Source organism: Petaurus breviceps, unplaced genomic scaffold (genome assembly GCF_028583685.1).
Source record: "Petaurus breviceps papuanus isolate PSGF00001 unplaced genomic scaffold, PetGlider_PUasm1.0 188, whole genome shotgun sequence".
NCBI classification, from domain to species: Eukaryota; Metazoa; Chordata; class Mammalia; order Diprotodontia; family Petauridae; genus Petaurus; species Petaurus breviceps.
Window position 1 is genome coordinate 16,579,105 of NW_027185804.1, and position 27,145 is coordinate 16,606,249.

A 27,145-nucleotide genomic window follows, 5' to 3' on the forward strand; every position below is an offset into this window, starting at 1 on the left:
CCTGGTCCAATTTCTCCCCCAGAATCACAGACTCCATTCCTCCTCCTCCTCCTCCTCTAGGTCTTCTTTCCTATTCTTCCTCCTCCTCCCTACCCTGCAGGGAAATGAACAGTCATGAGGATCAAGAAGGATGCATACACTCCAACCTCCCGATCCTCTTCCTTCACCTTCTTTCCCTGCCTCCCCCTGATACTCCTTCCCACACTACTCTTCCTTCTCCATCTCTTGCCTTCTCCTAATGCTCCTCCCTTGCACCTGAAATCAAGTTCTAAGTTCAGATCTAGCCTCAGACACTTACTAGCTCTACCACCCTATTTACCTCAGTTTCCTCATCTGTAAAATGGGGATAATAAAAGCACCAACCTCCCTGGGCTGTTGGGAGGATATGAGATCATATTTGCAAAGATCCTGCAAATGTTAAAGTGTTAAGTAAATGCTTAGCTATTATTAATGTGATTCTACTCCTCGCTCCTGATCCTCTTCTCTGCCTTTCTTCCTCCTGAATCCTGCTCTTCTTCCTCCTCCATCCTCCTGATCTTCCTCTTCCCCCTTCTCCTTCCTCCCCCTCCTCTTCCTGGTTCCTTTTTCCCTCCTCCTTACTCTCTTTTCCTCTCTTCACCTGGTCTTCTGTCCACCCCCTCCCTACCCCTCTTTTATTCTCCCACTCATCTTTCTCTACCCTCTTCTTCTTCCTTCCCCTTGCCCTTACTCTTCCTTTTTCCCCTTCCTCCTCCCTCCTGCCTCTTTCTTCTCCCTCTTCCCCCTCCTCTTGTCCCCTCCTGGTCTTTCTCCCTCCTCTTCACCCTTCTGGTCTTCATCCTTTTCTCTTTTCTCTTCCTCCCTCTCTTGTAAGGCAATTTGTGGATGATCAACCATCAGGCAGCCTTGGTGATAAGGAAGCCATGTGCCAGCCCCAGAAGCTGCCAACCCTTTGCCTAGAGTTTGGAAGAAAGAAGGCAGGCAGGCACAGGGCTTGGCTCTTTAGTGAACAGTGGCCAGGCTGTCTTTGCCCCTCTCTTTGACACTCTCAAGGTCGTTGTTCTGGGAACTAGAAACCAGGCACCCAGGGAGACCAAAGGAGTTTCAGGTCACGGGGTAACCTGGAGGCTGTTTGTCTTCTGATGTGTTAAATGGGTATGGTTCCAAGCCCTGGCATCTTAGCCAGGAGAAAGCTGGTGCTAGGGACAGATGGAGGGAAAAAATGCAGCTGACTGCAAACTACTGCTATCCCAGGACAGAGAAGAGACTGAGCGGCCCCGGCAGGAAAGACTGCATTATGATTTACTCTGGCAGTCACATTTTTCTCCCTGCTCAGCTTCTCCACTTTAAGGCTTGGAAGCCTTTCCGTTCTTTAGATTTATTTGTTCACCCTCAGGATCCCTGCAGTTTCTCTGCACCTTCTGATTGGGCCATCCCCCTTCATTTGCAAGTGGCATTGTGTCATTTACCCACTGGGGGTAGGGCAGCAGGGCCACTGGCAGAAGCAGGAAACACCAGCTTCTTAGAAAGAGTGTCACCAAAGGCAGTACCACATTGCAAAAGAAGATTGGGAACTGTGTGTGTTGTAATTGGTCTCCACTCATTTGCAAAGGAAAACGTGGAGGAGACTCAGAATAGGAGGTAACTTTATTATTATTATTATTACTTTATTGGTTTACCAGAAATTTTGCATGATTTCACAACTGAAGAGTCATTTGGACCCTAAGGAGTGAGCATTATTTTCTCTTACTCAGAAGGGAAATTCAGGGCAATGCATTGTGAGGGAGGTCAAGGAATTGTGGAACTGTTTTTGTGCCTCTCAATAATTCAGTCCAGATAATGAAGGGAAAGAATGTGATTGAGCCAATCCTACCTGTGTACGATTTCTTTGCAGCAGATCCTCAATTACATTTGCTTTAATAGTCAGATGACTGAATTTTCTGATCTGACACAGCCTGACCACAAAGTAGGCACAGGCTGAGACTGTAAGGTGGTAAAGAAAACCTGTTGAGATTAGAAAGGTGCCCTCCTTAATATCCAGAGTAGATTTCACCCCCTTGCTCTTTGTAATCCCAAAGGATTGAATATAGAAGCAGCCTAAGGGTATCTATTATCAAAGTTATTTCTTTTGAACAGTGGGGGGGTTAGAAAAGAAAAATGTGTTTAATTAGTAATATAAGATTTCCAATAATGAATGAGATATCTAGTTTATGAATTTCATTTTTCTTTTCTAAAACTTGTCAGTAATAGAAAGTGTTTTGTTTTGGTTCTGATCTGCCATTTCACTGATGCAGGGAATTCCTGTGTGAAGACTCCTTTCATCCATGCAGACAGTCTTTAAAAGTCTTCTTAGGGCACTGGAAAATTAAATTATTTACTCAAAATCTCACAGTTTGTATATGTCAAAGGCAGAATCTAAAAGTAGGTATTCCTGACTCCAAGGCCAGACCACAACCCACTATACCAAACTGCTTCATGCTATTTAAAATAGAGAAAAAGCTTATTGTTCTAAGCTCTATAAATTCTGAAAAGGAACTCCATTGAGGGTTGGAGCAAAGTTTAACTTTAAGCTTTCTATAAAGGCATAGTTTGCCAAGCAAAGCTATACTGCAAACAAGCTAAGGAGGAAGAGAGATGTTTGACCTACTCAATAGAACAGACCAAATCCAAGGACTTTCTACTACTATGGGACTTTTTTCTTTTAGCAATTCCTGTTGGTTCTTTACTTGAAAATCACAAAATTACATTTTAAAAAATTAAACGTGAACTTTTCACTCATTCACATTAACTCCTGTACCTTTAATTAATAAGTTAATTTTTGCTATATGCTTAATTGGACAAAAATCTAAAGAACTAGAAGTTTAGATATGGATATATACACACCCCATATTACATACATGCATGCAGTATTACAATTATGATGTTCAGAAAATGCTACATATAGAGAAAAGGCTTACTCTTAACATTTGATGGTGATATATGGTTATAACATTGACCTGGGTTCTAGTCCCAGTTCAAAACGGACTCACTGTATGACTTTAAGCAAGCCCTATCACTTCACTGGGACTCAGTTTCCTCATCTGTAAAATGAGGGGATTAATAATCAAAAGCTCCTAACCATATTTGTGTCCTGGACCCCTTTGACTATCCATTGAGACCTATGGACGCCTTTTCTGAGTAATGATATTAAATGCATAAAAGAGATGAAAAAAGAAATCTTTTTTTTTTTAAATAAAGATGTAATTTTCCCCATAAAGTTCACCAATCCTTAAAATCCATCCAGGACCCCTTGGCAGTCAGTGGACCTCAGGTTAAGAATCCCTCACCTAGATGAGACCTACAATCTCCCCTAGCTCTAAAAGTACCCAAAAGGTCTATGTGAACAGGGCCTCCACTCTGTTCACTGATTTGAATTCTGAATCTTGAATCTTTGTGCCTAGTGTAGCATACTTTGAGTGATACGTGTGCAATTATTTTTAAAAATTCAGTCTTGTTTTAATTGTGTATTATGTATCAGCCTCTTAATTATTCAGAATTTATCAAATTCAGGTCTCTCATGCTAACCCTGCCCCTTGATCCTCACACCACCGCCGCCCACCCCATCGCATCCTTATTTTCCCCTTAATGCTAAACTTCTATCATGCATAGACAACTTGCTCCCTGCACTTCCTTGACAATTCACTCATCAGCCTCCTAAAATCTGCTTTCCTTCCCTACCACTCTACTGAGCCTTGTTACCTCTAAAGGTCACCAATCCACTGCAAAAACCCATTGACCTCTTCTCGGTCCTCATCTTCCTTGACTTTTTCTGCAGCATTGGACACCGATGACCACCCAATCACTCTGGATATTCTCTTTCCTGACATTTTCTGACTGCTCTGCCCTGACTACTCCGTCCCTTGCTTTCCTAGATCCTAATGTCTTCTAGTACTTTTGATTAACAGTTTCTTCTTGGGTTTTTCCAAGAAAATAATTATTTTTCTTTCTCTTCCTACCTTTAGGTGTTTGGGGCAGCTAGGTGGCCAGTGTATAGAATGCCCAGTCAAGAGTTAGGAAGATCTGAATTCAAATGCAGCCTCAGACACTTGCTATCCATGTGACCCTGAGCAAGGCACTTGGCTTTGTTTGCCTCAGTTTCCTCATCTGTAAAATAAGCTGGAGAAGGAAATGGCAAACTACTCCAGTATCCTTCCCAAAAAAACTCCAAGTGGGGCTGTGAAGATTCACACACAACTGAGAGGGCTGAATAACAACCCTTCAGTGTGGGCATCCACTAATAAATACTAACTATGGGTTGAATGGGAGAGACCTGGATGAGTTACAAGCTACATTACTGGGAGGGAGGGAGCAGCCAAATGGATAAGATCACAGATCCATTTGATTATAATGTTTGTTACTTGTTATCACATACACAGATTCTAATTTAAATTCTTGATTTTTTTTCTCATGTTGCAATTTTATAATTCAAATATTACCAAGGAAGGCAAAGTATGATAATGCAAAGAGTTAATAATCTCTCTTGTGAAGAGATTATTAAATTTCACTGTAAGCATTTACACCTTAGAGATCAGCAAGAGGGTGGCTAGGTGTTGCAGTGAATAGAGCACCAGCCCTGGAGTCAGGAGGACCTGAGTTCAAATACGACCTCAGACACTTAACACTTAGTAGCCATGTGACCTTGGGCAAATCACTTAACCCCAATTGCCCTGCCTTTGCCACTCTAAAAAACAAACACACCAAAAAAATGAGAGACAGAGACAGAGACAGAGAGAGAGAAAGATCAGCAGATTACAAATCAGGGCATGATTGATTGTTTTGCTGATTGTCTAGACTTAAGAAAGTGTTAATAATGCAGATTAAACTTGAAATTGTGTGCATCCTTTTTTTTTTCCTGGAGAGCCTGGTTGTTAAATATATACCAGCACATCATTATATGATTTCATAAACATTACTTGAGCTCAGCAGGAGTGTGGTGGAAGGCTCAGGCAAAGAAGTCATCACCAGACTGAAGGTCTGCTGACTAGTGTAATAATAATAATAATAATATAATAATAATAATAACTGGCATTTATCCAATTCTTTAAAGTTTGCAAAATGCTTTACATCCATTATCTCATTTGAGTCTCACTAAACCCAAGAAACTAAACTAAGAGACAGGAGACTTGATACCTAGAATCTTCTCTCTCATCTCTGACTTTCAGCAGGCTTGGTTGCTTCTTTCCGGGTTTCATTTTCCTCATCTGGAAAAGATAGGGGGTAAACTGGAGGATTACTCAGGTCACTTTCAGTTCTGATGGTTGACAATGAATTACTATCTGCATGATCTTGAATAGAGTCCTTTAAGATCTTCCTGCCTCAGTTTGGGGGGGGGGGGGGGGGAGGTTCCATATCTTTAAAATGAGGGGTCCTTCTATTAGTCATTGTTGTTAAATTGTTTCAGTCACATTTGACTCTTCATGACCCCATTTGGGATTTTCTGGGCAATGATACTAGACTGGTTTGCCATTTCCTTCTCCAGCTCATTTTTGTAGATGAGGAACTGAGGCCGACAGGGTTAAGTAACTTATCTGGGGTCATGTAGGTAGTGTCTGAGGCCAGATTTGAACTAGGGAAGATGAGTCTTCCTGACTTCAGTCAGGATGCTCTGTGCACTATGGCACCACCTAGTCATAGAATTCTACTTTTGCATATTTCTATGATCAATGTGCAAAATTACTTCCTGGGCTGCTCTTCCATTTTGCAAATCAGGCTAAAGAAATCAATTCATTCAGAAATATACATCTAAAAAGAGAAAGGAATTCTGCTGCAATCTTGACTTTCACCAAAAGAGTCAAAAGTCATAAATTTACTGTTGGAAGCCCCTTTGAAGTCATCTAAGTAATGATGGAATGGAACAGTATTATGCTATAAGAAATAACAAGCAGGATGATTTCAGCTGGAAAGACTTATATGAACTGATACAGAATGAAGTAAGCAGAACCAAGAGAACATTGTAGAAAGAAACGATGTTGTAATGAACCACTGTGAATGACTTTAGCTATTCTGAACAATATAATGATTTAAAACAGTCCCAAAGGACCCATGAAAACCCATATCTGCCTCCAGAGAAAGAACTGATGGTGTCTGAATAAAAACTGAAGCATACTATTTTTTACTTACTTCTTTCACTTTTGTTTTTTTTTTTTTGGTTCAAGTTTTCTTCCACAAAATAACTAATGTGGAAATGTTTTACATGATTGCACATGTATAACCTATATCAGATTGCTAGCCATCTTGTGGAGAAGGGAGGGGAGAGAAGGAAGGATAAAATTTGGAACTCAAAAATTTTCAGAAAAGTATTTGAAATTGTTTTTACATGTAATTGAGGAAAAAATTTTTTTTTAAAAAAGAAGCCATCTAAGGCCAATCACCTTATTTTATGGAGGAAACTGAGGCCAATGATATCAGGACTTAGCCATGGTCCCAAAGGACAGTACCCATCTGAGGCAAGATTTGAACCTGCATCCTGACTCCAGAGAGAGTATTTTCTACTGTACCAGGATGCTTTCCTTAATATGATTCACCATGATGAGACAGGATAATGTAGAAAATTGCTCACATGTGTCCCACAGTGGTTCACCAAGCTCAAGAAGAAGACTAATGTGGTGGGTGGAGTGGAATAAGAAGAAGCAGAGGAACAAAAAATCAAATCAGTATAGAAATACAGAGAAATAGGTCCCATCAGATAAAGGCAAAACCCGAAACCCAAGTTCTCTGTTTTCGGGGAGCAGTCGGGAATCATTTCCATAGCAGCCAAACCTGATATTTCACCAACTCTTGCATTGGGTAATCAGCAGAAGTACTAGATGAACTTATCCCAAAGTAACACCTTCTGGTAACAGGCATTCCTTGAGAAAGGTCCAGGGAGCCAAGTGAGTCGTAGCCTGAGAAGCCAATGTGCCCTCTGAAGGGTGTGCATTATGGGTCTTCCTGACCCCACATTTCCCTGAGTGGAAATGCAGCATTTTCCTGTGTTCTCTTTCTTCCTAGAACATTCGTTTCTCCTCTAACTCAGCCCAGAGTTGTTCCAATGAAACTAATTCCTCATAGATTCAATTTTCGAGAGTCTCTCTAAGAGAGATCAGAAGCCCAGTAACTCCTTCCACTCAAATCTCCAAATTTTCAAAGCAGAATAAACCTTGAATATAGGTTTTAGTTTATGCTCTTCACTTTTCCCCTGCCACCTTACTACCATAATAGACTTCCATGGAACCAGTAAATGTTAGCATGAAAAATTTCTAGATTTTTACTTTCTCCTCATCATATTAACCACACACATTTGTTATATATAAACACTCATACACAATACAAATGATAGAAATAACCTGCAAAATTCTTTCATAATTACCCCCAAAAATTCAGCTTCACAGATCTAGAAGCCAAATCCATCAAGGAAAAGCTGAAGAAATAGCAATATTCCAATTCTTCTACTTTGACCCGTGGGCCTGAAAGTCTCCCAACAGCCCAATTCCTTCCCTCTCCGACCTTCATTTAATATCTTCCTTGGCACACTCTTTTGGCTAGGTGAGTTGGGGAAAGATTTTCTTTTTCCCCATAACATCTGACTAACACTTTCCCTTCCCTATGATATCTAGTTCAAATATGTCAAAAGAGAATAAGAAAAACAGAAAACTATAGAGTCAAAAACTCAAAATAGTATACCCAAGAGTGATGAATTTTTATCTGGACGATGCTTGTGTGTATGGTTACGTGAACAATAGGTGTGATGTGGGCTCCTTTGCCAACTTTCAGTACAGAAACTCCATTATGTCTTCTGGAAAGTTTGTTTTGTTTTCACTTATATTTATTAATACCTCACTATATGCCAGGTATTGTTCTAGGCAAATATAAAGATAAGGAAGGTGCAATCAATACTCTTCAGTATATATGATCCAGTAGAGGAAGTGCTATGATTTTTACCTGGGAAGATCAGAGAAAATTTAGCGAAGGTGGCTTTGCCTTGAAGGGTAGGCAGGACTCTAACAGGTGCAGAGGAGGGAGGAGAGCATTCCAGGTAGAGGGAATAACACAACAGAGTCAGGAAAGACCTGTTCTAGGGAGAGTTTCACTAAGTCAGTTTCACTTCTTTGGAGAAGCTCCATCAGTAGCAATGCTACCTCATTAAAATCATTGACATGTCCATGAGACCAGCAAAGGTTGAAAGCCATTAGAGGATTCATCATTATTTGAAATGAGTTGGAAACCATTTTTAATTAAATTATTTTTGAAAACTAAAATAAAGGAGACTATTATGACATCATCTATCACTTTAGTGCTGATGGTTCCCAGATATATGTCCCTAGTTCTTTGACCCTCCCCTGAACTCAAGTCCTGTTTTTTCAGCTGCCCTTGAGACATCCACAAAGGAAATCCCCATGTCTCTCTTCAGATGTTTTGACTAGACCCAGAGTCAGAAGACAACCCCACCCCTGATGCTTCCTTCTTATGTGACCTTGGGCAAGTCACTGTCACCTCCAAATTAATCTGGTCAAACTCCAACCCATTAGTTCCTTACTTTGAGGAAGTGAATAAAGTACTAGACTTGGAGTCAGGAAGATCTAGATTCAAACTCTATTTCTAACACCATCTATGGGACTCTGAACAAGCCATTTAACTTTGCTGAGCCCCACTCTTCTGATCTGTGAAATGAGGGAGTTAAAATCAGTGACCCCTGAGGACCCTTCCAGTTTCAGAGCTATGATCCTGTGATCCCATTATCCAACAACATCCACTCCCCACATACAGTGGTTCCCCTTTCCCACAACCCCATTCCTGCCAGTGGCTTCTCTACTTATTAAAGACCATTTCTGTCAGACCAGAAAACTTAAAGCCATATTTGAATCTTCTTTCATGTAAGTAGCTAATTGCATTATAGTCTGTGTTGGTCAAACCTTTTCTAGAAAAGGAGAAAGGGGGTGGGGAGAGGGAGTGTGTATGTGTATAATGTATAAATATACCCAGACATGCATGCACATGTTCATATATGTATATACACATGCATATATCACCATTTACTCCCAGCCAGCCATCTGATGAAGCCAGCCATTGGTAAAATGAAGGTGATAACTATCTGTCTACCTCCCAGGGCTATTGTGAGAGGGAGATGAGAACGTGTAGGAAATATATTTATGTAGATATATAAATAGAGACACACATTTAAACTTTAATACTTGCACTGAGACATTTAGGACACATTATATATGTAGGCATCATTTGTTTTTATGTCATCATCAATTCTCCCACCCTCACTAACCCAACGAGGCACCCCTTTTAACAAAAAATAAAGAGAAAAAAACACAATCCAGCAAAAGCAACACATCAGCTGTATCTGATGTCTGTTTCTTGTTCCAAACCCTTCATAACACAACTTCTCCCCCACCTTGCCAGTCTTCTTACACCTTAAAGCCCCCATCCCTTGTACCCTGTGACCCAGGGACAATGACTTCCTTGCTGTTTCTCACACAAGAAACTCCTTCTCCTGACTGTAGGCATTTTCACTGGCTCTCCTCCATGTCCAGAATTCTCTCCCTACCCATCTGTTGTTCCTGTTTTTCTGTGGATTTTCTCCAATTTATCCTCTATGCTTGTTTGTACATTGTGGCCTGCATGTTGTCTCTCTCATTAGACTGTAGGGTCCTTAAGAACAGGAACTGTCTTTTGCCTTTCTCTGTATCTTTAGTACCATGCCTGGCACATAGTAGTCATTTAATAAATGTTTATTAATAGACTGAATTACAACAATATTCCATACCTATAGTCTTCTGGAAAGAAGGAGCATAGGGACTCAAATCTAGAACTGGAAAAAACTATCCAGTCCAAGGCTAATTTAACAGATGTGGAAGTTAGAGTTCTAACTCTAACTTCTAACTTCTGCGGGAAGTTAACCAATTGGTCCAAAATCACGCAGATAGTAAGCATCGGAGGTAGGATCTGAAGTCAAGCACTCTGACACCAAGAGAAGGAAATGCATTTTAGTCTCAGCTCTTTTCTGGGGTTTAGGTATCACAATTTAAGAGGCACACTGACAGACTAGCGTCTAAAGGAGAACCACCGGGGTGGTGAGCAATCTGACAATGAATCCTTCCCCGCCCCACCCCCAGTGCAACCCCTTCATTTTATTTTTATTCATTTTGAACTTAAATGCAAAAAGACAAAAAAGAACATTTCCATGTACACAGAACAACATAAAAAGATTAAATATAAAGCCATAAATTTCCATTTCACACTGCTTGCTTTTTTTTGAAAAACTATGTAATAAATACTACACATCATTTTCAGAACTATCCTGGTTTTCTGTGGTTCCTTCTAACTTGTCTTTTTTTCTGCTGTGCATTTTTTTCTCCCTCCCTCCCCAAAATCTTTTCATAGAAAGTTGAAAACCTGAGAAAATAGAAGGAGGAAAAAAAGCTAAATAGAACCAAGCATTGTCTTCAAGGAGATGATGATTTGTAAGGAACGAGATACCTTCCATAGTATTCTAGAAGGCACAACTGGATGCAGTGGGTCAAAATGATGAAAGCCAATATTGGATCAAAATAAGGAAGTTCTTTCCAACTTAAAGATTGGTACAATATGTACAGCAGGCTGCCATGGGAGGTAATGGTAATAACTAACATTTGTGTAGAGTGTTGTGTGGTTTACCCAGTTCTTTTCATACATGCTGTCATCTAACTCTCACAATAGCCCTGGGAGGTAGACAGGAAGTTATTACCTTCATTTTACCAATCAGATGGCTGGCTCAGGAGTAAGTGACAAGACTGGACCCATGGCCAGCCTTCAGTTTCCTAGCTCTTTCCTCTTCTCTTTCCTGCTATACATATTCCTTTTTCTTCCAAGGTATTAATTGAGGACTGATGACCTCATTTGGGATGCAATAGGTGAGTTTCCTCACTGCTTAAGAGGTTGGATTATAGAACCTCTACTATCCCTTTTAATTTGAAAGTTCCAAGATTTTCCTTATCTCCAGACTTGCTACACTGTCTCTTCTTTCACCTCTCTCTTTTCATTTTAATGCCTACTGCCTTTTAGGGCAGGTCCTTGTTATCTTAAGGGGGATTTGTTCAACAGTCTCTTGATTTGGTCTCACTGGACCTAAGTTCTCCTGCTGTAGGTCCTTCTCATTTCCTTTCTTCAAGATATGGTTTTTATCTTGTCCTCTTGCTCAAGAATCTGCCAAGGTTTTAGATGGCCTACTATGTCAAGTCATAACCCCTTGGTATTTAAGATTTGCAAAATGCTTTACAAATATTATTGTATCCTATCCTTGCAACAATCCTACGAGGTAGGTGCTATTATTATCCACATTTACAGATGGGGAAACGGAGGCAGATAACAGTTACTCAGGGTCACCCAGCTAGTAATTGTCTGAGACTGGATTTAAGTTCCAGTTTTCTCAAACACAGGTCTAGCACTCTACACCCTGTGCTACATTAGTTAAATTAACAATTTTACTCTCCCACAAAGGTCAAGTTCATTCCTGCTTCATTGCAGTCTTGCAGAAGGTAAGTTAGGGCAGCTGGGTGGTGTAGTGGATAGAGCATTGGGCCTAAAGTTATGAAGACCTGAGTTCAAATGCAGCCTCCGACACTTGTTATCGGTGTGACCTGGGGCAAGACATTTAACCCTGGTTGCTTCAGTTATCTTATCTGCAAAATGAGCTACAGAAGGAAATGGTGCTGATCCATTATCTTTGCCAAGTAAAACCCCAGAAGGGGTCACAAAGATTTGGACATAACTGAAAACAGCTAAACCACAAACAATAAAAGAATATAAGTTCCTTAAGGTCAGTTGCTGTCTCATTTTTGTATTTGTATCCCCTTGCACAGGGTCTGGTATACAACAGATGCTTAATAAATGCTTTTCTTTTTCTTCATTGACTGCTGCAGTGTCTCTATTTTTATTCTTCTCTCTACCTGGGTTGTTTTCTCTCCTCCTCTATCCAAATTGCATCCATGCTTCATGCTTTCATCTGCTTTATCAAAATCTCCCTGACCACTCTATACTAATCCATTTCTTTTCTGTACTATTTCAAAAAGTCACTTTTATTTACCCCTTAATTATTTAGCATTTGTTAGTTTTGTATCCCCTATAAGATTATAGGCTCTTTGTGGTCAGGGACCAAATTTATTATTCTGTTTCCTTTAAGGCTTATGGCAAAGTAGATAGAAGACACATGTCTATTCATCAGATGCCTGTTTGCCTATGATTTAATTGGTATGGATACACCCTATAATAAACCAAGCACAGTCTCTTATACATAAATATTTGTTTTTGAGATAGATCAGTTCTTGTTTTAGTAGACAGTCCTCATGAGTTTCTGTGGTCAAAAGTAATTCTTCACCAACTGTGAATGACTGAGCTCTTCTCAGCAATGCAATGATCCAACACAATCCCAAAGGACTCATGATGGAAAATGTTATCTGCCCTCAGAGAAAGAACCGATGGTCTCTGACTACAGATGAAAGCATACTATCTTCCTTTCTATTGGAGTTTTCTTCCACAAAATGACTAATGTGGAATTGTTTTACATAATTGCTAATATATAAACTATATATTGCTTACCATCTCAGGGAAGGGGGAGAGAGGGATAGAATTTGGAATTCAAAATAGAAAAAAAGTTTAAAATGATTTTATATGTAATTAGGGAGAAACAAAATATTATTAAAAACATAATAATAATTGTTCACCTACTGGGCAAGATTCTGGCTTTCCTGAGATTAAAGGTTAGAACTTAAAGTTTGTCTTCAGCCCCCATTCTAGATGGGTAGGACCTGCTCCAATTTATATTACAATGGCGTAGTCTTCAAGAATTCTACATCACATCCAGGCCACAATGTGGCATCAAAGTAGAAAGATACAGTGGAAGAGGCCAAGATTTGGAGTGAGAGGACCTCAGTGACACTCCTACCTAGGTCACTCACTAGCTATGGGACCTGGGGCAAAACACCTTTCCTGAGCCTCAATTTCCTTATCTATAAAACACTGAAGTTGGACTAGAAAAACTGCTAGGAACCTTTATAACTCTAAATTTATAATCCTAGGATCCTAAAAGTTTAGAAGACTATGATAGATTTCTAGATAGATTGATAAACAGATATGGAGATTGTACTAATAACATTCTATTTCATGAAAAGGGGTCTTAAAATTTGAGCCTTAAATCTTGGTTCAGGGAATTATTCATATAGTTTTTAAAATTTTAATTGGGGTGGAGGCAGATTGATTAGCATTTGATGCTATCAATCATAAAGCATGTAATTGTTGTTTATTGTTCATCCTTTGGGCTAGAGGAGAACCAAGGATGTCATGAGGGTGATGTCATGAATTGCATGTGAATTGCATTTGGGTGATCAGTCCTTTGAACTAGTATGGACCTTAGAGAGCTGGTTTAATGCTCCTGTAGATGAAGATCTATCAAGGGGAAGTGACTTATCCAAGAGATCAAAAGGACTCACACTTAGGTCTCCCAACTACAAGACATGTATTCTTTATGCCATATTATGATTCAGAGGCAGTGCACTACAATGGAAAGAATGACGTACTTGGAATCACAAGACCCGAGTTCAAATCTCTGCTTGAACAAGGCATTTTATCTCAATTTCCTCGTGTAAAATTAGGACTAATGGACTAAAAAACATATGAATTCCCTTCCAGCTCTAGACTTACATGCAGTAACAGACCAAATAGAGCCTAGCCTATATTTTCAATAAGGCCTGATTTCATCAGCATGAATGCCACCTCCAATGGTCAGGTCAGCAACACCTTATGCTTCTGACTACACAGAAAAACCTATAAAAAACATATTCAACAAATTCAATTGAATTCAATAAACAGTACTTCTTTGTGCAAAGCATCATACTATCCAGGAAATAAGACAAAAACAGTCTCTGCCCTCAGTTTCCAGTCTACACGATAGAGACTCAACAAGTCAGAATAATTGGCCAAATCTATTAAGATTTTTTTTAATGTTTCTTGATCTGTGATTTAATAAGCATGGGGAACTCTTCTTCTATTATATGTATTGTATGCATTGTAACCATTGTAGAATAGAAGATATTCTCTGTGATTTCATTTTGTTTGTTTTGGGATTGGGTTTTGTTTTCAGTTTCATGTATAATCATTTTTTTTCATTATACTATGCTTTTACTATACTATGCTTGTTTATTCTATAAATTTATATTATATTCTATATTCTATAAATTTATATTATAAATTATATTATATTCTATATTATATTATAAATTATATTATATTATATATTATATTATATTATATAAATTTTTAAAGTTATGAATTGATAACAAAGATATGATTTATCCAGTATGATACAATCAATAAGTGTCTGCCTCACGGTGTCTAGGAGGAGTTGCAGGGTCCCTTCTAGACTATACTGTGGCAGCTCCTACCAATCTAGAAAGCTTTCGGATATGGGCCTGAAAACAAACTGTTCAAATCCCAACCCAGTTAGTTTCAGGGAAGTTCTTCAGCAGACTATCACCTTGTTGTTGTTAATCAGTTAATCGGTCGTGGCTGAGTCTTTGCAGTCTTGTTGGCAAACATACTGGAGTGTTTTGCCATTTCTTTGTCCAGTTTAAATTCGCAGGAGAGCCAAGTATTGCCTAGCAAGTAACACAATGTTTCTTGGCCACAAAACCTCATGAGGACCATCCACTTTGGCAAGGAGATATTTAATCTGCTTTAAAAACAAATATTTGTGAACCCAGGTCTGTCTGACTCCTCAAGGCAGCTTTCTATCCACTGCAGCTCTACAGATAAAGTTTATAGGGACAAATGGAAAATTCTCTACTTGGATTTTAAAAATCAACTGTATAAAAAATAATAGTAATAACCAACTTTTGTTTTCTAGTTTGTAAAGGGCTTTACAAACATTATAATAGAGGCAGTATGGTTTTAAAAATCCATCAATAATCCATCAATTTATTAACTATTTACTGTGTATCAAGCTCTATAAATATATACCAGGTGCTGACCAAAGAAAGAGCAGCGAATTCGAAGCTAGATTATTCCAAAGTTTGACCTTCTTGGATCTTTGTTTTCTTGTAAGGGAATCCCTTCTGACTGAAATTCTAATGAGAAACATAGATATGGAGCAATTTATGTACAGTGGGCTATAAACTCAATTTGAATTGACCTTGTATGTGGCAGCTGCAACCAGCAATTTGAACTTAAGCTGTATTATGGCAGAAATAGTGTTCAGTCAATCAACAAGTATTTATTGTTTACTATGTATTAGAAACTGTGCTAAACTTTGGGGATTCGAAGAAAGGCAAAAACAAAAGAGAAAACAGTCCCTGCCCTCAAGGAGCTTACATTCTAATGAAAGATACTAAGTGCAAACAACTGTGTTCATTCAAGATAGATAGACTGTAAATGGGAGATAATCCCAGAGGGAAGGCACCAGCATGGGTGGCAAGGGAGGGGGATCAGAAAAAGCCTGCTGAAGAAGGTAGGATTTTAGCTGAGTCTTTAAAGGAAGTCAAAGAAAACAATAAGGTGAGAAGGGAGACAATTCCAGGCATAAGGAATACAGAGTTTGGAGTTGGAATGACACATAAATGGAACAGAAAGAAGACTAATGTTGCTGCATCAGCGAGTAGGTAGAGGGGAGCAAAGCATAAGAAGGTTTCAAAGGTAGAAAGTGGCCAGGTTGTGAAGGGCTTTCAAAGTCAATTATTAGCTATTATTACCAGCTGCTGTTATTGTCCAGGAGAAACTGGAGTAGATGGTGACCCCTGAAGTCCTGTCCAACTGTGAAATTCTGTGATTCTCGAGTCAAAGTCCCATATTTCCATTACTTGAAAGTGTTTCATTTCATGGGCTTTAATTTATTAGAACTAATTTTCTGATTTGGAGACAAAGCATTTTAACAAGCTTAGATATTTCTGTAATGATATTGAATGCTTGGAGGGTGGGGGAAGGTGCCTTTGCTTGGTTTGATTTGGTTCAACTGCATTATTTCACTGATCAGAAGGGAACTCCTAGTCAGGTAACCCCCTCTACCAATGCAGATCTACAGCTTATAGTCTGGAAGAGTTGGCTAGGGTACTTGAAAGGTTAAAATGACTTTCTCACATATAACCCACTGGCTAGTTCTGTTGAATACAAGCTATAGCAAGTCCTGTCAGTCTAGAAAGTCTTGTGGAAAACACTTTATTATATTGTTCAGAAATTTTAATGATTTTTATATTGTTCAACTGTAACTTTATGTGACTAGAGATTGCTTGAACCCAGAAAGTTGCCTTGACCTCAGTAACTCTCTAGGAATGCCAGAGATGTCTACAAGGAATTTTGGCATCCCCCAGGTCTTGGATCTACCCCACACATTATGTTTTGTATCCACTTGCCCAGGTCTGTTTTAGGATTCACCCAAGCTTGTGATTTGGATTTCCCCTGTGTTTTGGCTTTGCTTGAATTTTACTGAATGTGTATATTTACTGATATCCATCTCAATTTGTTTTGCTTTCAAGTTCTCCTGTCAGGAAACTTGCTTAACTATATTTGGGTTCATGTGTGGATACACTTGCCTAAAATCCTACATAATATAAACCTTCCAGAACCTGGAGGAAAAAGAGCCACCTCTTCTTTCCAGATCTCTCCCTTTTTTTCATCTTCTCCATCCCACCCCCTTTTTGCCCCTCCCCCCTCCCTATCTCTCTCCCTTCTGTCCTTTCTTCTCTCCCTCTCTCTCCTCCCCAATCTCTCTCTCTTTCTCCCTCCATCTCTCTCTCTGTCTCTCTCTCTCCCTCTGTCTCTGTCTTTCTCTCTTTCTCTCTCTGTCTCTGTCTCTCTCTTTGTCTGTCTGTCTGTCTCTATCTGTCTCTGTCTGTCTGTCTCTGTCTCTCTCTCTTTCTCTCTCTGTCTCTGTCTCTCTCTTTATCTGTCTGTCTCTCTGTCTCTGTCTCTCTCTGTCTCTCTTTCTGTCTCTCTCTCTCTCTCTCTGTGTCTCTCTCTCCCCCTCTCCCAAACAACCTAATAAATTTCATTCTAAAACTATTTCACATTTTCGGGTTTGTTCTCATGAATGGCAATCTTCAGATATGAGGCCAAAAGCAAATTCTGCCCAAATCTCAACATAGTTAAATTCAGAGACTCCTAGACTCACAAAGTCATAACCCTAGTAAAGACCCTAATGGCGATCTTTCCTCCCTACCTCAGTTTCTCTTCACTGAAGTCCTTCTCTCCTTGGCTGACAAAGTGATATTTCTAAAGCAAAGATCTGACCACATCAGTCCCCTCTCTACCTGAACTCAATAAACTCCAGCTGTTCCCTGATACTTCCAAGACTGAACACAAAATCATCTGTTCAGTGTGTAAATCCCTTTACAACCTAACCTATTCCTACCTTTCCAGTCTTTATCCCCCCCCCCCACTCCTTCTAAGATTCAGCTATACTGACCTCCATGCTGTTCCTCACATGCCACACTTTCTCCCACTTCTGCACCTTTGCGTTGATTGACCCCCATGCCTGGGATGCTCTCCCTCCTCTCCTCTGCCTACTGTATTCTCTGGTTCCCCATAGGGCTCAGTTCAAATCTTTTCTTCTTTCCTAGTCCGCCCTTCCTATTCCCCTTCCCACCACTGCTAGTACCTTCCTCCTGAGATTATCTTTTAATCATATTGCATATATCTTATTCCTGTCTAATTGTTTATATACTATGTGAGTTCCCTGAAGAAAAGGACTATGTTTTGGCCTTTCTTCACATACTGCAGTTCTTGGCATGGTGTCTGACATATAGTAGGTACTTATAAATAAATGCTTGACTGATTGATGCAGCCTAAATTTAAATTAGCTTTTTGTGGATGCCAAATACAATGTTAATTTTCATTGACCTTACAGTCTGCTATGTATGAGCTGCTGTCTAGTCATACTTCCCCATTCTTTCATCAACAGAAGCACAGACCCTCCAGGTTGGAACAAGATCACCTATTTTACAAATGAGCAAACTAAGGCCAAAAGAAGTTAAATAACTAGTCCGCGCAGTGAGTAAGAGTGCCGGCCCCCTGAAGTCAGGAGACCCGGGATCAGTTCTGGCCTCAGATACTTAACACCCACACAAAATAACTAGCCATGCAACCTTGAGCAAGCTACTTAACCCTAATTGCTTTAAAAAAAATAGCTTGTCCAGGGTAACACATCCAATATATTTCCCTTGCAAACTTGAATCTAGGTTTTCTTGCTGGCCATCTCTATCTCCATATTCTTTTAGGGAATTGAGCTGTTCAGTGACTTACTCAGGGTCACATAGTACATGTCAAAGGCAAGATAGGCCATCTTTCTCTCCATTTCTAATAGGCATTTATTAAATAACAAATTATCTTTGTTATGTTTTTCATTTATGGATAATTTTGCTTCCTAAAAATTTCATAGAGCTATTATGCAGCTGGAATGATAAAATTACATTTTTTCATCGAGTCCAAATTCAGTGCCTCTGATTATCTAGAATGACAGTGGAAGAACTGAAGGACTGTTTTTTCACAGTCCTGGACTCAAAATATCTTATTTATTTTCTATCAACCGCTTCTGTTGCCAGCGTGTAAAATGATCTAACAGGGACAAAGGTCTGCTCAAAACGTGGACTGTGGTAGCTAAGGAAAGAACAAACAGACCGTGCACTTTGCTTAGAGGGCAAGAAAACAGTTATGTCCTTTTAACTCTGTTCTGTTATAGCAGGTTGAGCAATTTGGACTGACGGCTGCAAGCATGAGTTCAGCTATCCTGAAGGTGGAGGCCCTAGATGCTGAACGTTTGGTCCAGATTCATTGGGATGATGGGGAAGAATCTCTTTACCCTGCCGTGTGGCTGAGAGACAACTGCCAGTGCCCTTGCTGCTACCTGGATTCTGCCAAAGCTCGCAAGCTCCTCATCGAGGCCCTCGATGTTAACACATGGGTCAAGCACTTAACTTTGATCAACCAAAGAAAGGTATTTCTCTCTTTAAACCTTTAATCTTGCCTTTAAAAAAAAGTCAAACTAATTTTGAAGGAGTTTTTATTAAGGGACTATTGTTTTTTACCTTCAGTAGCCAAATGTGTACTTGTATCCCTAGAACTTAGTACAGTGGCCAACGCATAGTAGGTGCTTAATACTCAATGACCGATTGAGCCCAAGGCTCAGTGAAGACACCTCCAACTGGAGGGCTGGGATCTAACAAGAAGTATAAGAACTGAATTTTAGACTCAGAAATAGATCTTGGAGAACATTTAGTACAGGGATTCAGAACCATTTTTGTGTCATGGACCCCTTTGGCAATCTGATGAAGCCCATAGAGCCTTTCTCAGAATCATGTTTTTAAATAAATGAAAGAGAAATGGGATTGAATTTTTTTCTCCCTATCCAAGTTCACAGAGCCTCTGAAATCCACCCATTGGTCAATGGAATCCAGGTTAAGAACCTCTGAGCTAATTCAATTTTTTCATTTTTGTGTTTGAGGAAACGAATACTCCAAAATGTTGTTCCATTCCAGGTGTGGGTTAGGCCAGATGACTGCTTAGATCCTTTGTTCAACTCCAAAATTCTGTTGTTCTAAGTGACTGATCCAAGGCTATACTTGGGAGGTAGTATCATATCTGGGACTAAAAGCCAAGTATCCCAACTCCTGAACTTAATTTTTACATGATTTTGCTATCAATCTGGTTACCACTGTCACACATACACCCCTTCTTTACCATGTCCCACCCCTAATGTTGAAGTAGACTCCTGGCAAGGAGGGAAAGTTCTGCCAGTCTCTGCTGTCCACCCCTCAGGCCTCTCATTGATCCAAGGATTTTGCTGCTGGCATTCATGACTTCCCCAATGCCACTCACTGCATTTCCCTTCCACAACACTGACCTCACAATGATGCTGTAGACTTAGATAAATCAAGAAAAGGGCTCATACAAAGGCTTGTGCTTTTAAGGATATGGACAATCAGAGAGGATAGAGGAGGCCATGTCCTTAGCAGAATGCATCCTTAACTCTATCTAGAACTCTAAAATGTGTCCCACCCCCAGACATGCTGATTTCTATGACTTCACTATACCTAGTCCCAGAAGCAGGAGGATATAGCAAAAAGAGCAAAGAACTGGGAGTCAAGAGACCAGAGTCCTTGGCCTGGCTCTTACTACTAACAAATCATGTCACCTTAAACAAGAGATAGCTCTTTTCTGGGCCTTAGTTTCCTCATCTGCAAAATGAAGGGTTGGGACTAGACAGACTCCAAAACTGTAAAATTCTTGGCTTCTATGCTAAAGAGTAATTTGGTTTATCTTTCAAATCTATAGATATTTGCTAAATCTACCAACTTTCCATATTTTTTTAAGTGACTGTAGAGCAGAGTTGACAAACTCAAAACTCCAGAAAGGCTTGAAGCAGATTAAAATGTAATTGGGGATTGTTTAACAAAATAATTGAAAATACAATATAACAAAGATAATGCTAATTTGTGGTTTTCTAAGTCAACAGGGATCCATTTGCATTTGAGTTTGACACTTCTACTGAAAAGTACTGGAGTGTCTAACAGCGTATAAACACATATTTGTTTACTGTGTTAAAAGGTACATATCATATGGCCTGATGAGCACATTAGTGATTTCGAAGCAGATTGGCTAAGGAAAAGATGTTTTTCCCAAAAATCCAGAGCAAAACTCCAAAAAGAATTGTTTTTGCCAGGTAGGTGTGTTTTAAAATCTATTATAATCTTTTAAATCATGTTAATGCCCCACAGGAACCATTCTCCAAGAGGTGATTTAAAAAAATGTGATTTTCTAAAGAGGATTCACTAAAACCTTGTCAGCATTGGGTACTGGTGTTTGGGCAAGTGATGGTTACTGAAGAAACCCAGACAAGGAAGAAAGGCCACTAAAATCTAATGAGGCAGTCTCATCTGTGGCTATCTCTTGAATTAGGTCAGTACAATGAATATGAAAGGCATAGAAACATAACAGCAAACACAGTTACTGTTCCCAAGGTGTTTACTAATTAGAAGTTGAGACGACAGAGGCAATTTGACTCCAACTGACCTTCCTAGCTTTATTACCATCTGCAGGACTACCCTCTGTTCCTCAGACATGCCCTTTTCTTTCCAGCCTTCTGTTTGCTCATGACCATTCCTTCTGCCTGGTTCACCCTTTAACCCCCAGGTCTACCTCCCCAGTTCTTAACAATCCAACCTGAATGCCATCCCAACCTAATGTAATCATCTCTAAAATACCTCCATTTTCATCCTTCTATGGCTGAACTGCCTCCTTCTTCCCTCTCTCTTCCCAGATTTATGTCTACTAATCCAGTTTTAATTTCCAATGCAAACCTTTTCATAAGCAGATAGCACCACCAGGTTAGGACTGGATGGGCATTAATGTACAAAAATTAAGCATTTGCTATATTACTACAGACTGCTAGATGGTGCAATGGTTAAAGTACTATACCCAGAGTCAAGAAGACCTGAGTTCTAAACCAGTCTCAGACACTGAGTAGCTGGGTGACCCTGGGCATGTCACTTAACCTCTGTCACCTACAAAATGGGGATAATATTAGCACTTACCTGCCAAGGTTGTTATGAGGATAAAATGAAACATTTGTAAAGAGCTTTGCAAATCTCAAAGTGCTATATGAATACTGAGCTATATGAATAATGAGTCAGTGATGTTCGATAGTCCAAGTGTCACCTTTCTAACTAGACTGTAACCTCCATGAAGACAAGGATTCCATTTTACTCCTTTTTGGGGTTCCCCAAAGGGCTAATACAATGAACTGGACTTACTAAGCACCTAGTAGATGTTGAGTAACAAAAAAGTGAGTTGGAAAGTCAGAGCAATTGGTCTTTTTAGGGTGAGGGTAAACTCAGAACACAGTAATTGGGCAATATGGCACAAGTCAGGAGAGACCGAGGTTCAAATCCCATATCTGACTCTGACCCAGTCCTTTAACTCCCAGTATGTATCAGAGTCAGGACTTGAACCCAGGCTCTCTGGCTTCAAGGCTGGCCTTCTATTCATTTTGCCCCTGCTACCTCTCCATTTGTCGTTGCTGTTCAGCCGGTTTCAGTCATGCCTGATTATTTGTGACCCCATTTAGGGTTTTCTTGGCAAAGGTACTGCAGTGGTTTGCCATTCCCTTCTCCAGTTCATTTTACAGATGAAGAAACTGAGGCAAACAGGGTTAGGGGACTTGCCCAAGGTCACACAGCTAGGAAGTGTCTGAGACAGGATCTGAACTCAGGGAGATGAGTCATCGTGACTCTAGGCCTGGTGCTCTATCCACTACACCACCAAGTTCCCCAGCCTCCTCATTTATTAAGTGCTTAACAAATATTTGTTGAATTAAATTGAATTCAAGCTGTAAATATTGTGTGACTTCTTTGTGTGTAGGTTTCGATGACTCTTTACCTTCCAGAGAACTGGTATTAGACCCATTTGTACCTTGGTTAATCAAGGTCATCATTACACCTGGGAAAAGCTTTGCACACAGTATTTAAAACCAATACAGGAAAGTTAGACTAGGAAAGAAAGATTAGAGGTGGAGAGGAAGGGAGAAGGGAAAGGAGGAGCCGAGAGAGGAATAAAGATGGGATCAGGAAGGTGCAGATTAATAAAGCCATGTTGGGGCCATGAACCTCAAAGCCTGAGGAGTGAAGGCTTTTCAAAATGCACACAATGCCTTTTTAAATCAGGCAGGTAAGAGCTTCCTTCATCTACCCTGCAAGAGGACATGCCCAGTGATTCTGGATTTTACAGGTTCATCCAGAGAAATACATCTTCTTAGATCCTTTACTCTGGCCAAAAGAAGACCAAAAACATGAATTATAATAATAGTCAACACTGACGGAGCAGAGAACTTTCTCTCATCTGATACTTACAACAGCCTTGTCCAGACAAGGAGGCCTAGGTTCGAGTCCCATTTCTAATATTTACTGCCTGTGTGACCCTAGAAAAGTCATCTAACCAAATGGCATTGGGAGAGGCAGTTTCTGAGCTGAGAATTTCTTATATCCATGAAATCACTGGACCAGTCCTTAGCCTTACTATGTACATGATTCTGTACTCTACCCTGGGAATACAAAGACAAGCTATAAAGTCCCTGCCTTCAAGGAATTTATGTTCTACTGGGAAAATACAACACATAATTCGCTAAGTAAATCCAAGGGAGATATAAACTGATTTTAAAAAGCTGAGAACACTAAAGAAGTAGAAGATGAGAAAACCCCTGTGTAGGAATTAGCACATGGACTTTAGCACAGGAATTAGCGCCTGGAAGGAAGTGATGGGTTGTATTCCAAGAGGCAGAAGTGAGATGATTGTACATTTACAGACACAGGGAACAGGCTGTACCCAGGCATGAGAGTGGGGAGTGAATTGCCATTTCAGGGAGTAGTGAGGAGGTCAGTCCACAACCATTTATTAAGCACCTACTATGTGTCAGGCACTGTGTTATGGCATTGAAAATGCAAAGGCAAAAGACAGTCCCTTCCCTATGAGGAGCTCGTAATCTAATGAGGGAAATAGCCTATGAATCACTGCATACATACAAGATACAGACAGATTAGATGGACGTGGACCTCAGAGGGAGGGTACCAGGGACCAGGAAGGATCTCCTAGAGAGGATAGTGTTTAAGACAGGTCTTGAAGAGAGCCAAGGGGCAGAGGTTCTCACCATAGAGCATTCTAGCCATGAGGGATATCGCCCATTGACAGAGCTGGGAAATGCAGCATTGTGCCTAAGGAATAGTAGGCCAGTGTCATTGGATTGTAAAGTATGTAGAGAAATATTAAGTTAAGACTTGGAAGGTAGGAAGTGGTTAGGCTAGTGTGAATTTTAAACACTAAACAGAGGGTTTTTATATTGGATTCTGGAGGAGCCACATGGTCAGAACTATGCTTTAGGTCTATGCTTTTGACTGATCAATCAACACACATTTATCAAGTACCTACTGTGCACCAGGCATTGTGCAAGTCTGATGGATACAAAGTCAAAAATGGAACAGTCCCTGCCTTCAAGGTGCTTCTGCTCTATAGGAGAATGCAATCCCACCCCAGGAGTTCTGCACACAGACAGAATCATAGATCCTTTTCATGATATTCACCAGACCCCAAGTGAAAAAACATACAACACAGGGAAGAAAGCAATAAGAGAAATCAAGCTGAATGCTGGCTGTACCACTATGTAATATTGGCAATTTGACTTTAATTCAGCAAGCATGTATTAAGCCCCTACCACATTCCAGTTTAAATGTATGTAGAAATATATAGTAAGACTGGAAAAAAAAATAAGAGGAAACCCTATTAAGAAGCAACTAGGTCACGTAGTGGATAGAGTACTGGGCCTGGAGTCAGGAATACCTGAGTTCAAATCCAACCTCAGACATTAGCTGCATGACCCTAGGCAAGCCACTTAACCTCTATTTACCTCGATTTACTGGAGAAGGAAATAACAAACCTCTCCAATATCTTTGCCAAGATAACATTGGTGGTACGATGGTCCATGGGGTCATGAAGAGTTGGACGTGATAGAACAACAATATTAAAAGGACTTTAAATGCTAGGCTATGGATTTTTAATTTTATTTTAGAGGCAATAGGGAGCCACTGAATATTTTTTCAGTAAGGACAGTAAAAGTCTTAGCTGCATTCTAAAAATGTCATTTTACCAGCTGTGTGGCTGGTGGACTGGTGACGAGAGAGTTTGGAATCCAGGAATTGATTAGGAGGATATTTATTTTAATAGTCTCAGCAAGAGGTAACGAGGGCTTGAACTAAGGGAGCACCATGTGGATAGAAAGCACCATGTCTATTGCAAGAGACGTTATGGAGGTAGGGCCAACAAGATTTAGCAACTGACTGGATATGGGGGCCTTAGAGATCAATTAATAGAAGCTGGTTATTTATAAAAGAGGAAAGGACCTGTATAGAAAGTGGCATCCAAGTGCTACTTTGAACTAAGGTAGAATTTGAAACTGAATCTTTCCTTACTCCAAGGCTAACAATTCTGGAAACATTCAAACATAAGCCTATAAAAGTTCAGTGAATCTCTGAGGTTATAAAAGTCATAAATAGCCAAGTTAGGACATCCTGACTCAGGTCACCAGGTCTCTGTCCACTATAACGTATGCTTCCCCCTTTCCTGGACCACCAGCACAGCATGTAAAATTGCTTCTTTCCTATTTCGAGGAGAGATCAAACCCTGAAAAATCCTTCTTGTTAGCAATTTTAAGGCAGCACTCCATTACAAGAAACTATACAAAATTCCCTGGATCCATTTTACCTTTTATCCAGGTTAGCTAAATTTAAACAATCTAGATGAGATTCTATAAATATATATTCTTCCCTCCCAGGTAAAGGAAATAAATTATCTGCATTTTCCTACCTTAGAAAAAGACAGTGGAACCTGTTGTCTTTTTCAGTGTTTTTCATGAAGAATCTGATTAAATAAAGAGGAATGTCAAGACTGCATGTCATGGCAAAAGGAACACTGAGTGGAAAGCAGGAGACCCAAGTCCTTCTCTAGGACCTACCATTAACTAGCTCTAACTTTAAACAAGGCCTTTTCCCTCTCTGGAACTGTGCCCCATTTATAAAACTGGGAGGTTAGACTCAGTGATCCCGAATCACTTTCCCAACACTAATATTCTGAATCAAATATCAACTCACGTACTTTGACAAAAAGATTTCCATGGTGGGATCACGATAGCACAACTGGTACCAACATGTTATTTTTATTTTTGCTGCTACTGTCATTTTAAGTACTACCATCTTAGGGCTTAATAATTTCTTCAAGGACTTTTCCCCCTAATTTGACTTTAATTTAAGATGGTAAAAATCACTCTTTTGATTTTGTTTCCTTAGAATTTTCTGTTGTCAATTTTGACTATTTGAACAATAAGAAAGCTGTCTTTTTATTACTGCAGCTCATAGCTTTCAAGAATTGCCAAAAAATATCAGGCATAACCTATCAATATTTCTTAGCCATTATAATTTCATTTCTTGGAGCTGAAATTTCTTATATGATCAGAAAGTTGATGAGCTGCTCATACAGTGAGCCCAAGAGGTAACCAGTAAAGAGCTCTGGTCCATTGCTATCCTTTAGAGGTCAAGAGAGCCTGAGGAACGTACCTAGCACATTGAGTAGGCACAGTCAGTGACCTTTTGACATAAAATTATCACAAACTCTGTGCTAGGTGGTTCATTGAGGATAAGGTGGGACTTGCAATCAGGAAGACCTGAGTTCAAATCCTGCCTCAGATATTTACTAGTTGTGTGATCCTGGGTAAGTCATTTAACCTCTAAGTGCCTTCATTACCTCATCTATAAAATGGAATTAATAATATTTGTTTAAAAATCAAAAGCTTTGCAAATGTTATTTTTGCTCAGTCTTTCAGTCATGTCTGACTCTTCACCACCCCGTGAACCATATTGTCCATGGGGTTTTCTTGGCAAAGATATTGGAGTTATTTGCCATCTTCTTCTCTGGTGAATTAAGGTAAAGAAAGGCTAAGTGACTTACACAGTGTCACACAGCTAGTGTCTGAGACCATATTTGAACTCAAGTTTTCCTGAGTCCAATAGTGGCCAAAATTGGAAAAAATTGGATTGGAAAATATGTTTATATCTCAATTCTAAAGAAGGACAATGCCAAGGAACATGTAAATTACCAAACAATTGCGTTCATTTCACACACCAGAGTGGTTATGCTTAAGATGCCACAAGCTAGGTTTGAGCAATATAGGAACCAAGAATTACCAGAAGAAAAGACTGTTTTTCAAAGAGGCAGGAGAACTAGAGACCAAATTGCCAACATTAACTGGATTATGAAGAAAGCAAAAGAGTTCCAGAAAAGCATCTACTTCTGTCTCATCAACTATCCTAAAGCCTTTGACTATGTGGATCACAATAAAATGTGGCAAATCCTCAAAGAGAGCGGAATACCAGATGATCTCATTTTTCTCCTGAGGAATTTGTATGTGAGCCAAGAAGCAATATGGAGCAACTGATTGGTTTCAGTTTGGAAAAGGAGTATGGCAAGGCTGCATATTGTTGCTTTATTTATTTAACTTATATGCACAGTACATCCTGTGAAATGATAGGCTAGATGAATCAAAAGCTAGAATTAGGGTTGCTGGAAGAAATATCAACAATCTCAG

General features: G+C 39.7%; 1 protein-coding gene across 7 annotated transcripts in view; it reads left to right on the plus strand.

Moving 5' to 3' along the window:
- The window catches only part of BBOX1 (gamma-butyrobetaine hydroxylase 1), a 519,348-nt gene that overhangs the window by 434,280 nt on the left and 57,923 nt on the right, over positions 1–27,145 (plus strand). Inside the window, exons 1-3 of one of the 7 annotated variants that reach the window (XM_069091332.1) lie at positions 1,439–1,620; positions 17,927–18,015; positions 18,707–18,958. In XM_069091332.1, coding sequence (XP_068947433.1) covers positions 18,737–18,958 — 222 coding nt within the window. In that variant the 5' untranslated portion in view covers positions 1,439–1,620; positions 17,927–18,015; positions 18,707–18,736. Of the gene's footprint in view, positions 1–1,438; positions 1,621–17,926; positions 18,016–18,703; positions 18,959–20,568; positions 20,684–27,145 lie in introns of those variants that run through there. The other 6 variants (XM_069091330.1, XM_069091329.1, XM_069091331.1 and 3 more) reach the window with 6 other exon arrangements.